Consider the following 13,663-nt stretch of genomic DNA (forward strand, 5'->3'; position numbering starts at 1 on the left):
GCTAGCACTCCAACATTTTGGACGCGATAGAGATGTCCTTCCCCTTAGCCTAAGTGGTTGACCAATCACAAGAGTCAGCCAGCTAACCAATCAGAGCAGACTGGGCTGTGGGTTCAGACAGAGGGTGAAAAGAGGTGCTGCAGCACAGGCAGTATGAGAGAAATAAAGAGCTTTTTGAACATTAAAGCATGGAGACATGTCACAGAACAAAATACAATTATAAAACTGGAATGTGAGCTTGTAGGGCCCCTGTGAACTCACTTAAATATGACAGTCACTCATGACAGCCATTGAACAGTATTGACAATGAAGACTCGGAGAGCAGAGATAAGACAAAAAGACATATTTATTACTTAAATGTCAAAATCACAGATACTCACAATTCAACAAAATGTGATCATAATGCTGAGTTCACTCAAACTGCAGGACTGTTTATTTTTTTGTTAAACTATAAATACAGAAATCAATTTCTTTAAGAATTAGAAAAAATCTTGCTAGTTACGTTTGAACTACTACATAATATTTACTTGTAATACAAGTAATATATAAATAAATTCATAAATTGGTGGCCACGCGAGGAACTATCACTGTCATTCGTTTCTTATAAATTCACTTGACTATTTAATCTAAGAGGTCTCATTCGACAACACATAAAAAAGAAATGTTATATAAATTCATTTGTGGTCTTCCTGGTACAAAATTCCCCTGTGTAACAAAATCAACACAGCAATGGAAAGCCAATCATGTGACAGAAGCTCTCTGATGTCATCACTCAACCAGCAGTGTGTACTGGTTGGACTGAAAGCAAGCAAAGCTTCAGTTTCCCATCACAGGTCTTTACTGACTGATGACTAAACATCTTGAAGAACTGGTTAGCTTTCCAGTAGGGTAGTTTAGCCAGAATTGTACCTACGACCAGTTCAGCAACCCATTATCAACAAGCATTTTTCAGTAGTCTTTGGTGTTGTATGGTGATACATTGACTGAAAACAAAAGGCCTCAGGAGCTTCTAGGTTATGACAACTGGGGTCCAGTCTGGACCCAAAAGACCGTTGGAGGCTTATCCCGGGGTACAGGGTTTGACTTAGTTGCTGTGGACCAGAGTGACAAAGAGAAACAGAGAGCAGAGAGAGATGGCCCCCGTCAGCACGGCTTTCACCAACAACACGGTCCAACTGCCCAGCAGGAAGATGTTGACAAACAGCCTGAAGAGGGAGAGAAACACAAAGTAAGTTAAAATGGGAAGGAACAAAAGGACAACAATGCATTACTGCAACCATCCGTAAGATAAACAAAGTGCAAGTACAAACGCAAAGTTAAATGGCATGTATTGTTTGTACAAACTATGGTTTACTTCAGCCACTAATACTGAAAACCCAAATGTAATAAAATGATCTGCTGGTCCTCCCGTTGGTCTCTTAACCACTTGCAAAACACATTTGAGGATTTTTTTATGAGCAACATGTTCTATAAACAGTAAATCTGTAAATCACGTACTAGTTAGTTACAATTCAATATACATGTATTTCCATAGGACAGTTTGTTCTGGACTCCAACACGGCGCACACGATTAAAGTGTAATCACTGCAATAGACAAAACGTCCACCCAACTGACCCGGGGTCCAGTACCATCTCTTCTCACATTTAAAATGAGATCACACCACTGCACAACTCTCTATACTTCAGGGAAAGAGATTTCAAATATATTTTAGGTTTGTCAAGTGATGCAACTTTTATGTCGTTTATTTGACCTGCAAGTTTGTTTTTCTGACTTGTACTTGAATTGTAAATTGGAGTTAGTATTCTTGCTGTTATATAGTGCCCTCCTGTGGTTGCAAAAACAAAGCACAGCCACCACATAGATGGTAAAAACAGACAGACTTTTCCCTCAAACAAATACTTGTCCTTTTTGGAAATGTGCGTTCTTGTCTAAAGCTAGATGAGGTGGTAGGTGGTGTGTATTAGGGCTGTGGCGATACACTAATCTCACGATACGATACACGATATTCAGCCAACGATACGATTCGATATAATTCGATACACTTATATCATTTTCTGAAAGATTTTAAAGGGACAGTGGGATTTTGGTGACATCTTGTGAGTGTTCCATTGACTTGGATTGAATTAATTCAACTGAAAACTGAAAGCATCCATTATACAATATATGGCTCTGACAGAGAGTCTCCAGCTTGCAAATGCTGGACAAAATGAATCAACAGATGTGGTGAGAAAATTAGTTTCATTTATTGAAACAGTGCAAACTGTAGCTGTAAAGTGCAGTATCACAATGGAGAATGGAGAATGAAAAGGTGCAGCAGGTGGCGGAACACGGGGGATTTGAATGGGACTTGTTAGAAATTCAAATCAATGTTTTGATGGCATAAAGTACCATAAACATACCGTCAGTTTAAATGCTGTTTTATACTGAAAAACCAGAAGTTGTTGTGCACAACCAGTTGTTGAGCTTTTATTCTGAAAATCCTTCATCTCCGGTTAGCATTTAGCATGTGGCTAATATACAATTTCCTATAGAAGTGAATTTAGTAGCGACATGACACGGAGTGTTGCACACCGAAACCTACTGATTTCAACACTACAACTACTGTATAGACGTTGAGATATTATTATTGCTGAATATTAAATGAAGGTACAGTTTATTTGAATACGTTTGTTTACAGACGTGGGTAGCATGAGACAACATTCGGAACTACCGGAAATGATACCAATCGTGAGGTATTTTTGGAGTATTGATTACAGCGTTTAAAATGTATTAAATGAAAAGTCACGAAAGAGATAAGGAGGAGAAAAGGCGTGTTTAGTTATATATGTAATGTGCAATGTCTGAATCCTCTGTAATGCGCAACAACGAACATTGGAGACGTGGAGGGCCGATCCCCAGCAGCGCCAACCGGCCCACAGGGAGGATTCAGCAGAGGATATTAGTAACAGGATAACAGCTGGAAAGGTGGAGCTCGCTCTCTTCCCTTCGCTCACGAGAGCCAGAACACAGCTGTTTTTCTGACTGAACCATCTTCTGCTTGTAACATTACCGCGCTTTTTATTAATTAAAGTATACATTTGAACATTCTCAGAGACTCAATTAGTCTCCTTTTTAAAGCTTCTCTCCTGGAACACAGTTATCAGACTTAATGTATCGATACCCGCGGCTGAAATATTGATACTTTCGCGGAAAATTAAATATCGATATATATCGCAAGATCGATTAAATTGCACAGCCCTAGTGTGTATATCTGAAGTTTGTGTATGAGTGTGTCAGACTTACTCCATGAGGAAGGCCTTGTAGACACACAGAGCCAGCAGCACAGTAACAGGAAGCCTGAAGCTCTTAGGGAGGTCGTACCGTGTGAACATCCACACCACTGCTGCCATGGCGATATAATGGACCTAGAAAAACATAAAACATGTTCCATTTGTTGGACAGATACCCAGGAGGCAAATTAACAGCAACAGCATAAGCATAGTGGAAAGAAGAAAAATTATTATGAAAAATAAAATTAGTAAACAAGTTAAACAATAAAAAGCGCAGCAATAAATATAAATGTATAAAGAAAAGGAGTAAACGCCTTAAAAAAGCACATAAAAGCTAGCCTGTAAACATTTATTTGAGGAATTAATTTAAAAAGTCACTGACACTGTTTAACCTCCTAACACTAACTAAGCAGTTTATGATACATAATTAAAACGACTGAACATTTTATTTGAACGATGTTTATGCTAATAAACTAAATGGATTGTATTCGATGGTTTTCTTGCAATTAAACACTAACAAAATCGTAAGCTCCTGTCTCGTGTCTTTTTCTTGAGATATCCAGAAATGTTAACATTTTAGAGGAAAAAAGTTGAACATGAATTAGAGTGATCCTCATATTTCTGTTTTTTCTTTTCTTTACATATCGCGGTAGTATGATTGAATTGTATTGGCCACAATAATTGTGTAGTTAAAATCAGATATAGCAACATAGCGACATTTGCAATTAACAAAATAGGAGGGTTTGAAAAAAAGATTAAAAACATTGCATCGAGAAACAAAAACAAAAAACGCGATGGAGGATAGCGAGATGGAAGGAAGAGGGGGAAAAGGCTGACGTAAAAAACAACAGATAAAGTGATAATTTAAAAAATACAGCAGCAGACAGAGTGGAGTAGTGAAAAACAAGAATAGGACGACTACTCACCAAACTAATGTTGGAGTCAAAGCTCATCTGGATGTACTTCCAGTCAAACTCAATCCCTCTGGCTCCCACCCACAGAGGAAGACACCTAAAGATTCACAACACAAAGGGTAAGATTCATAATTTGTATATCAATAGTAATTTAAGAACGCTAATGTTTCTTCTTCAGGCGCAGCGTCGCAGCTTACCTGGACATCACAAGTTCCGCTGTCGCCCAGCCCATGGCCGCCACCATGATCTTGTACTCTCCTTTGCCAGCATTACGGGACATCACCAGATGGAGACCCAACAGGTCTGCCATGTCCACTGTCGACTTCATGAATTCCTAAAAGAACATTTATTTATTTAACAGGGACAGTGCACATTAATTAACATTGCTGTAAATGTGCCAGAGTTAGCCAAGAGGCTATTTTTAAGTAAATACAATCATTATAACATCCTTCACAAGATATTAAGACACTGGTTTTCTTTGTATTTTCATTAAAATAGTTGAAAGGAATCTGACAGGAAGGAACACTCACCCCTACGAAATCATAAACTCCAGCTCCTCCTTCCCATGTGGGGAAAAATGTAGCTAGGAACAGCATCTGCAACACAAACATATTAACCCGTTTACACACTCCGAAACTCAAGCTTTTTCCTGCAAACTCCGCTGCCCAATTTCACAATGGAATATTATTTAATCCCCAGAAAGCCAACTCACTTTACAAAGTTGGACAAACAAGTACGTTGCTCCAGCCTGGACACATCTCCAGAAGGCATTGTACTCTGAACTAAAGATTGAAAACACAAAGAGAAAGAGTTAAATGACAGTCCGGACTGTAAAATAAGGGGGCAGAAAGACATGGATAAATCACAAATAGGAGGCCATTTTTTAAGACTTTATAGCAATAATTGTTACAAAAACTAAAATGTGTGGTAAGGCAGAGGTACTGCCAAATCCAAGAGCACACTACACAGTGCTAAGAAGATTATGTTGACCCCCTCCCAAACCCCACACATTACTAAGCAGATTATTAACAGACTTCTTAGTCGCAGAGCATGTTGCTACAACACAGGAACATAGAAAAACAATGCCAAAAACGGTGTATTAATAGTAAGCACTTACAGGCCACTGCACTTGTATGTTATAAAGTAAGGGAAATAGGCCAGGGCAAAGCAGTTCCCGAAGTGAAACAGGGTCATGGTGTCTGGTCACAGAATTCAGCCCCCTGAAGAAATAAAGAAGAAGAGGAGTTCACGGAGAGTCCACTCAGCAGGTCAGCAGTTGTTAAGGGCTTTGGCACACACACAAACACATATTTTTTATTTTCACAAAATATTGAAACGTACCCAACAAAAGTTGTCAAGGTATCAAATGTCTTCTTTTGACTGACTATCAACCAAAACCAAAATATATTTATTTTAATAATGTATTAATGTATGTATTATTTCATAAAACACAGGGAAGAAGCTAGCATTTGATGAGCTTAAACCAGAGACGTTCGTAATTAAATGAGTATTGCCGTTTCTTAATTTCTGAAATTAATTTGTTTCTACACTTGTACGCCACTTATCTATATTCATATTTAGAAGTCTTTTTTATTCCTGATTTGGCATGTATGTCTACTTGCTGACCTTTATTCGACAGTCATTAACAGCCTACACATCCTGCTGTACAGTTCACACTGGAGCTAGCTCACATTATACGAACAGGCAAACGGGCTAATGTACAGCATTTGTAAAGCAATAACAAGGCTACTACCGCCAAGTGAAATGATGATGAAGTCTTTACGGAAATGAATAAACTGCACATTAGCTAATGTTAGCTTAACTACAATCCCGTCGCCTGCGCACCGCCACACGCGCTGCTGCTGTATTTACAGAACCCGTCTCCAGGGTTATTTTGTATGTGCAGTCTCACATTAAGCGAGTCTTCATTAAGGTTGTATGTAACTGTTTAATTCAACAACTGTAAGGAAAACCCGTCCTGTACTTACTGTGTTAGAGCCGGGGTGATTCACAGTGCTGGCTCGTTGAATGACAACCGGAAGTGCGTTTGGCTCAGCCTCGAAATGCCTCCGACTACCTCACAGATAGGAACCATAATTCACATGTAATGCGTTCATTTGAGTGTAACAGACAATATTGCATTGTATTGAGTTTATATAAAAAATATAAATTGTAAAATTAATACAAATAGTTAAACATTTTAAATCCTTAAAATGTTTTGTGAGTGATGTTGGAAGTGATGGGCGGCACACATGTGTGCACGAACGAACTTAACTGTGTGTATTTGTATGTACCTGTATAACAAAAATAGTGCGTTTATAAAAAGCCGAGTTGAAAACTATATTTCCAATAAAGGTACATCTTAAATACTGAAATAACTGGTGCTGCCTGTGGGTGTGCATGTTTTTTGATGATCCAAAAATGTGTAAACTTGTGATTTTTCTTCAGAAAACAGTAAGTTCACTTATATCAACCAACAAGTCCTCCAACTCATACGACCAAATGGGTCGATTGTTTAAGCCCTTATTACGACCAAATATGTCGTTTGTTCAAGCGCATAATACGACCTATAATTACGTTTTAAAATTGTCGGCCTCTAGTGCTCCCGTCCAATGCAAACGTTACAGAGGGTTGTTTATTCACAAATAACCCTCTCTGTAAAATCCTAAATTGTAGGATAGTTTGGCCATTAAAACGCTTTATGATTAGATTTCTAGCGAGAAGTATATATTGTACTTTTAGAATCCACGTCCAGTCGATATGTAGGATCTATAGTTTGATAGATATTACGAAGATGATTTGAGGTTTCGTCAGGAGAACGTGTATATGCGGCAAGCTTCCATGTAAAGTTACGGGTTGAAAACAGTATTTCCGGTCTCGACGTTTTCATAATAAAACCAATGATCAAATTATTTAACAGTGATATCTGCATTACTCATCCACTAAAAAACATCAGTTTATCCTAGTTAATTATACGACATTAATTGGTTTAAATTGTGTACAATGCTTTTGTGTTTTTCCCATAGGTTTTTCTCTTTCGATTCTGAGAGACACATTTCTTTTTCAGAGGTTTTGATAGGCTAAAATCATGCCGCAATGCACGTCGGGATATAGTGTTTATGTGATATGAAATCTGAAAACATTAAAAAAAATAAGAATAATAATTTATCTTTGAAAGTCATCACATAACGGCATTGCAATACACGGTTCGGCTGCATTACATATTACATACCTGCCCTAGATATGTATTTAGAGCCCTGATCAGAAGACCTTTTGACAAACTGGAAGAGATGCCGCCAAAACTGAATACGTGACGTGGACCATAAATATATCAACAATTAAACAACATCTTCCATTTCTTTTCACACAATACGTCTCCTTGCAGTATCAACACTAATTCGGCTGACTTTTATATTTGATCCAATTAGTAGATCTGTCTGTATTTACACCATAACGGTGCACAGCTGATAGAAAGGGACTTTTTTGTAGTTTTTAAAGATATTACTGATTTTATGAACTACCTTTCCAACTCCTCATGCAGTTGACTGTTACAGGTCTATACAAGTTAATGGTACAATGCATAAGCTTCACGTCGAGAGACTGAAACTGTATTTTCCTTTAACGTTCTGTTTTAATTTCACAATAAAGTGAATAGTCATATTATGTACGATATTATTATGTTTTATTAACTAGACCACTGGTCTAAACTGCACCTCCTAGTGGTTAAAGCACGTTATTGAATTTAGTTGTTGAATAAGTTATATTTGATGAAAACATTTAAATATGAAGAGTACATACAAAATAGGGGTCAATAATAGAAATATAGAATGGAAAATATCAAGAAGATACTGTAGTGATCTCTACAATAAAACAGTTTAGTGCAGGACGTCCAAAGATATTAACAGGAGGATGTGCAAAACAGACAAACTGATAAGGCTGAATTTTACTCAGGTGTAACTAAAGTCTGATTTAAGGGTTGTTTATATTTCACATCATTAATCAGAATCTGAAAAGTAACAAAAATAAATGTAGTAGAGTAAAAATACCAGGTTAACCTCTGAATTGTAGTGGAGTAGAACAAAGTAGTACATGCTGCTGTAACAAAAACATTTCCCAACTTGGGATCAATAAAGTATCTTATCTTAAGATGATCGATGGCTACTGCCATATTTGCTAAATGTGCATCTGAACCTTGACAAGTGCATGTTTCAGGCTTATCAATTAACAACAGGAGGGGTCACAGACATAAGACCAGCTGTTAAATAAAGCTCTTCTGATCTTAGCTGTCATGTGGTATTAATGCTGCCCATTATGGACACAAGCAATTTTCACCCATGTATTAATTATATGTTTTAAATTTGATAACACCAATGTGTTTCGTATCCCCTAAACCTCCAGGGATGTATACAGTTTAATACTGGCAACTTCTAATTGTGGGAAATATGAAAACGTCTTTTAAAACTACATTTCCCAGTAGAGACGTGCCATAGAACCTGTTGCGAAACACACAATAGCCAGCAAGTGTAATTCTGGAGGGGAGGGCCGGGCTGGACCCGTCCAAGTCCAGTTTTGGATAGTCTGGCGTGGTTCCATTCCATTTCAAAGAGCTTTGACGCTCAGCGTAACCTTGTCGCACTGCCACTCCAATATCCAATCACAGAGCTTGAGGGCTAATCACGGGGTTTGTAAAGCAAGGCGGATGTTGTAGTCCCAAACGATAGCTGGGGATTCTGGGTAGTGTAGTGTCTTCGGAAACTCTGTAGTGTCTAAACTCCGAAAAAACAATTTGTTTCTCCGAATCGAAGGTTAAAAACACAAAAGCATTGTACACAATTTAAACCAATCAATATTGTGTAATTAACAAGGATAAACTGATGTTTTTTAGTGGATGAGTAATGGAGATATCACTGTGTAATCATTTGACAGTGTGGGGAATACTTCCGGTTTTATTATGAAAACTTCAAGACCGGAAAAACTGTTTTCACCCATGCTAACTTTACATGGAAGCTGCCCCATATACACGTTCTCCTGGCGAGACCTCAAATCATCTTCGTATATCTATCAAACTGTAGATCCTACACATCCACTGGACGTAGATTATAAAAGTACAATATACACTTCTCGCTAGAAATCTAATAAAAAAGCATTTTAATAGCCAAACTATTCCACAATTTAGGATTTTCCAGAGAGGGTTATTTGTGAATAAACGACCCTCCGGAGCGTTTGCAATCGACAGCAGCATGTTGTTTCTTACACAACCACTAGAGGTGCTACACTTTAAAACGTGACTCTGGGTCGTATTTAGCTGCTGACCTATATGGTCGTTTTTTGTAGGAGGACAGGCTGATATCAACGGATGATTTTATTTCCAAAAGTATGAAAGTATAAAAAAAATATGTTTTGCAATGACTTTGAGGTGGTTGTTGTAATATCTGATGATAACTTTTTATTTTTTATTTTGTTATGAACACTGATCACAGTGTTCATGTATAGCTTTACTTTTAAATAAAGGAGCTAATAAAATTAAAAAAAGAAACAAAAAAAGTATACATGAGTAGATAGACCATGTTTTATTTGCCACATTTACGGAACTACAGCAGCTAATGGGCTTCAGCTGAATCAAGGTTTGATTTCATGGTAATGATGAAAGTCTAAACAAAACATAGGAGTATTCATATGTCCATGATATGTGTTGTCCGTTGGGATTGCTACAGATCACACAAGCCTAATATTGTGAAAACCATCAGAAAAAACAAAAACCTTTTTGTTTTACATTTTTCATTCCCACTGTATGCCAATATTCTTTCTAACTCACTGGCAAAAATAAACCAGGTTAGTCTAATTCTAATTATCTGATCAAACCCTTTAATATATAGAGCTCAGTGTGTTAACATACAAACAAAACAGGCAGAAATGAAGCACCGAAAAGCTCTCAAACCCCAAGATAGTCTGTCTGATTACTGACCGTTTTATATCTGTAGCAGATGAAGTTTCTTCTCTCCAAGCAGTTCCTGGTGATCCAGTGGTTGGTGTCATGTTTGGACAGGGTTCCACAGTGTTTCCACTGGGACGGACAGTCCGGCAGCATGGTCTGACTCTGGTCCTCCAGCTGCTGTCCGTTGGACCACCGCCACTCCCCTCCCAGGAAGCGCAGGCTCGTCCAAACCTGAGAAACATAAGACAGGCCTTGAGAGTGACTCCCCCTTTTAAAATGGTTTTACCTGTAACTGCTCACTCTTTCATTCACATTACACTTGCCTGGCGATGAAGCTGTAGTTTTATTAAGCTTAGAAACAATAAGGTTGTTAATTCATGGAAAAACCCCAAAAATGATATTCTCGTAACTCAATTAACTGACCTTGAAAGCTGAAGATACAGTTTTAAAAAACAAGCTAACGGTTAGTTTATTTTTTAGCAAAAGGTAACAACCATAAAAAAACAGGACTAAGGCACCCCTGCATTTATTTTATATTACTTAGTAACAATACACCTGTGCTTATAAAAGAGCTATTATAACAGTGAATACATTTGCATTTAAATGATATCTCAAAAGGTAGAACAATTAATAAGCCAATTAATGAATCAACTACTTATTCTGTCCTTCAATTATTGTAGGAGCCATGAAACGTGTTTAGTAATCCTTTATGTTTTAAGATATTTGTTTGATCACTATTGATTGGTTGGTTTGGGTCACATGGATATGGGCGGCACTCATTATAATCCTGTTCACCTGCGTGAGGTGTGTGTGTGTGGAAGAGAGGGTGACACAGGGCCGTTGTACTTTTTTGTTGACCGCAAGATTTACGATTGCTTTGATTATTATAACAATGTATATGTCTGATCACCGAGTTTTTTGTCATTAAACTACAATACTACAAAACAGAGCTTTTGATCTCAGCAAGTACTTTTTTAGCATGTCATACAACATCAAACAGGCCCGGCCTCAGCCTCTCAGCGACTTTGTTTGTGTCCTGCTGTCGCTATAATTATTAAACATTAACATTGAAAACTTTGAAATAGAAAAAAAGTTCTTAATATCCTATTCATGATGAATCTGTCTTTCATAATTCAGACTATTAAAGAACTGCAAGAACATCTGGGGGGCTGTGAGTTAATACAAATACATGTTGTTTCTAGAAATATTTGATATTTTTATTTCCAGAGGTCTTAACATTTTTGAAATAAACTATTACATAGGGGGAAATCATCCCTCTTTTATGACAGGTTGTATATTGCGAGCACTTCAACCGGGTATACATGGTGGACATTGCTTCACTCTAAATGGTCACAAGCCAGCATCGAAAACCCACCACCATACTCCCAAACCTCATCAGTGGTGGCTTTGTAGATCCTATCTCTGACGTAGTTGTAGTCAGCCAGGACTTCCAGGCTCAGGAGGTCGTGTTTGTAGATGCAGGGGCTCGGTTCGTCCTCACATGGGCTCTCCATTTTCCTGCAGTGCTTCAGGGCGTCCTCCCATGTCTTGTTCTCGTTCACCACCACAAGGTTGTCATCATAGCAGAGAAAAGGAAGCTCTGTGGAGCATGCTTTGCAGTGAAACTTTTGATTTACAGGATCAAAAGAGCCACAGTCGGCGTAGAAGGGCTCTCCTTGGGCCCAGTTTCTGAAGTCAGACTGCTGATCCCCGATCCAACTCCAGGTCTCACCAGCTTTTCGGTGCAGCCCGATCCAGCCAGCAGACTTCAATTTGCCTGTGTTATCCATGGTGATGGTGGCCAGGTAACTGTCACTTTGATCACTGCAGGAATCAGAAGCCGCGTACCAGTCTTTTCTTTGGGAATGATATTTAATCTCGTTGGATGTGTACTTGAACATCTCACACTGTGCCACTTTAAATCTGCATCCACAAGTGCACAGTGGTCGCTCTGCTCTCCATCGGCCCAGAGGACCCTCTGTGAGAAGTCTCCTCCTGAGACCCCCTCTCCACCTCTGAAAATACATGAATAATGTCTCGCTCAGCAACTACAATTTATCTCCTCAATATTACATGATATTTGCGTCAGAATACTCACTTTGGATCAATCCACCTCCACGCTGAGTCGTTCAGAGGGACTCTGCGTAGACCCATCCAGACTTGACTGACGTTCAACAAAAACCCATTCAGGCCAGAAATATCCACTATGTTCCCAGCAGCTAAGTCAACGTGGTTCCTCTGGTAGTACAGTCTGGCCTCTGACCAGTTCATCCTCTGAGCTGGAGAGTAGACTTCCAATTCTATGATGAATAGAAATGCTTGTTGTCACATTGTCAGCTTTGCCTATGATAATCTGACAACACAGATCATGCCTCAATTTCTCCGTGACCTGAATAAGCTCTATCACCTGAAGCTTGTATTTTGTGTACGAATTCCGTCTCGGTTAATTTTGATTATAAGCCAAAGGCTCCTTGAGCAGAGGGAAACTCATCAATACAAACAATTGAAACTGTTATTTAGAGAGTTCATTAAATGGTTATTGCAGAAATTAATATAGGCCATAAAAGGGGGTCTTCATTTTATTACAATCATAGGAGAAATAACTTTAACTTCTCATTTGTTGAAACTACTTAGTGCCAAATGTAAACTGAATATATTGATCAATTGGCCCCATGAGTAACACACATAAATGAAGTGTGTTAGTGTCCATCTTAGTCTGTTCTGTGTTCATAAGGTACATAATGTGAATGAATACTATGATTAACAATGTTTTGGGGAAATGGAAAAAACGATGTCCTATTCTTCCTTCATGATTTCCTCATGAGACAACTTATTGTTTTTTCTTCTTTATCCCAAAGAGACAACTCTGTTTTTCCCTAAACAAAATATCCGTGCAAATAGGGACAACAATAAGTAATTAGATCCAATATACCCAATAGCAAGTCACATTTACAGTATGGGAAACACTGGCATTTTGGAGTGGTGACAAATAAACCAGAGTACCATAGTTTGTTTGGCTTCTATCTGCTTTGCATGTCGCCTTGGAATAAACAAATGACAAGACAAAAAGGATTACAAAAACAAAGAGATAAAACATAAAGTGGACCCAACTCATGTGTGGAGCAGGCAGGCCCGGTTCTACGGGGGTGCATAAGGGTGCATTGCACCCTCAGTTGAGTCGTTATGCACCCTCATTTGAAAAATTAAAAGTGAATTTTTTTTTTTTATTAAAAGTAAAAAAAAATAACAAAATTAAAAGTGAAAGATATTACATATATAATAATAATAGTAATAAGAAGAAGAAGAAGAAGAATATAGTAATACATTGTAATTGTGGTTAAATAACATTGTCTGCTGCATTTATTTGGTCAATTTAAACAGTAGCCTAAGTAACGTTATTATGTCAGGTGTGCATGACCTGTGCCAACACAGTGTCACTCCCTGAACGTCCAGGAGCGACGCTTGGTCAGGGTCCTATGGCGTGCAAATGTGACGTGCCGAGTCTCCTCTGAGCGTTCATCATCTGCAAGGTGCTTACACGGCA

At 38.3% G+C, this 13,663-nt stretch overlaps 1 protein-coding gene across 1 annotated transcript; it reads right to left on the bottom strand.

Annotated features, from left to right (window-relative positions):
- Nucleotides 1-328: 328 nt before the first annotated feature.
- Nucleotides 329-6,275, bottom strand: tmem147 (transmembrane protein 147). The gene is made up of 8 exons (XM_034102435.1): nt 6,173-6,275; nt 5,302-5,404; nt 4,897-4,966; nt 4,715-4,780; nt 4,382-4,518; nt 4,197-4,281; nt 3,284-3,405; nt 329-1,205 (listed from the first exon to the last, which is right to left on the bottom strand). The coding sequence occupies exons 2-8, from the start codon at nt 5,376-5,378 to the stop codon at nt 1,085-1,087; spliced, it is 678 nt and encodes a 225-aa protein (XP_033958326.1). The 5' UTR covers nt 5,379-5,404; nt 6,173-6,275; the 3' UTR covers nt 329-1,084.
- Between the last annotated feature and the right edge of the window lie 7,388 nt (nt 6,276-13,663).

Source organism: Pseudochaenichthys georgianus, chromosome 16 (genome assembly GCF_902827115.2).
Source record: "Pseudochaenichthys georgianus chromosome 16, fPseGeo1.2, whole genome shotgun sequence".
NCBI classification, from domain to species: domain Eukaryota; kingdom Metazoa; phylum Chordata; class Actinopteri; order Perciformes; family Channichthyidae; genus Pseudochaenichthys; species Pseudochaenichthys georgianus.

Bases quoted from the DNA above. Each gene is read 5' to 3' on its own strand.
- tmem147 (XM_034102435.1), bottom strand. From the start codon at position 5,378: ATGACCCTGTTTCACTTCGGGAACTGCTTTGCCCTGGCCTATTTCCCT. The intron at 4,967-5,301 runs GTAAGTGCTTAC...TTCAATCTTTAG, and splicing joins ACATACAAGTGCAGTGGCCT to TTCAGAGTACAATGCCTTCT. The intron at 3,406-4,196 runs GTGAGTAGTCGT...ATGTTTTTCTAG, and splicing joins TTGACTCCAACATTAGTTTG to GTCCATTATATCGCCATGGC.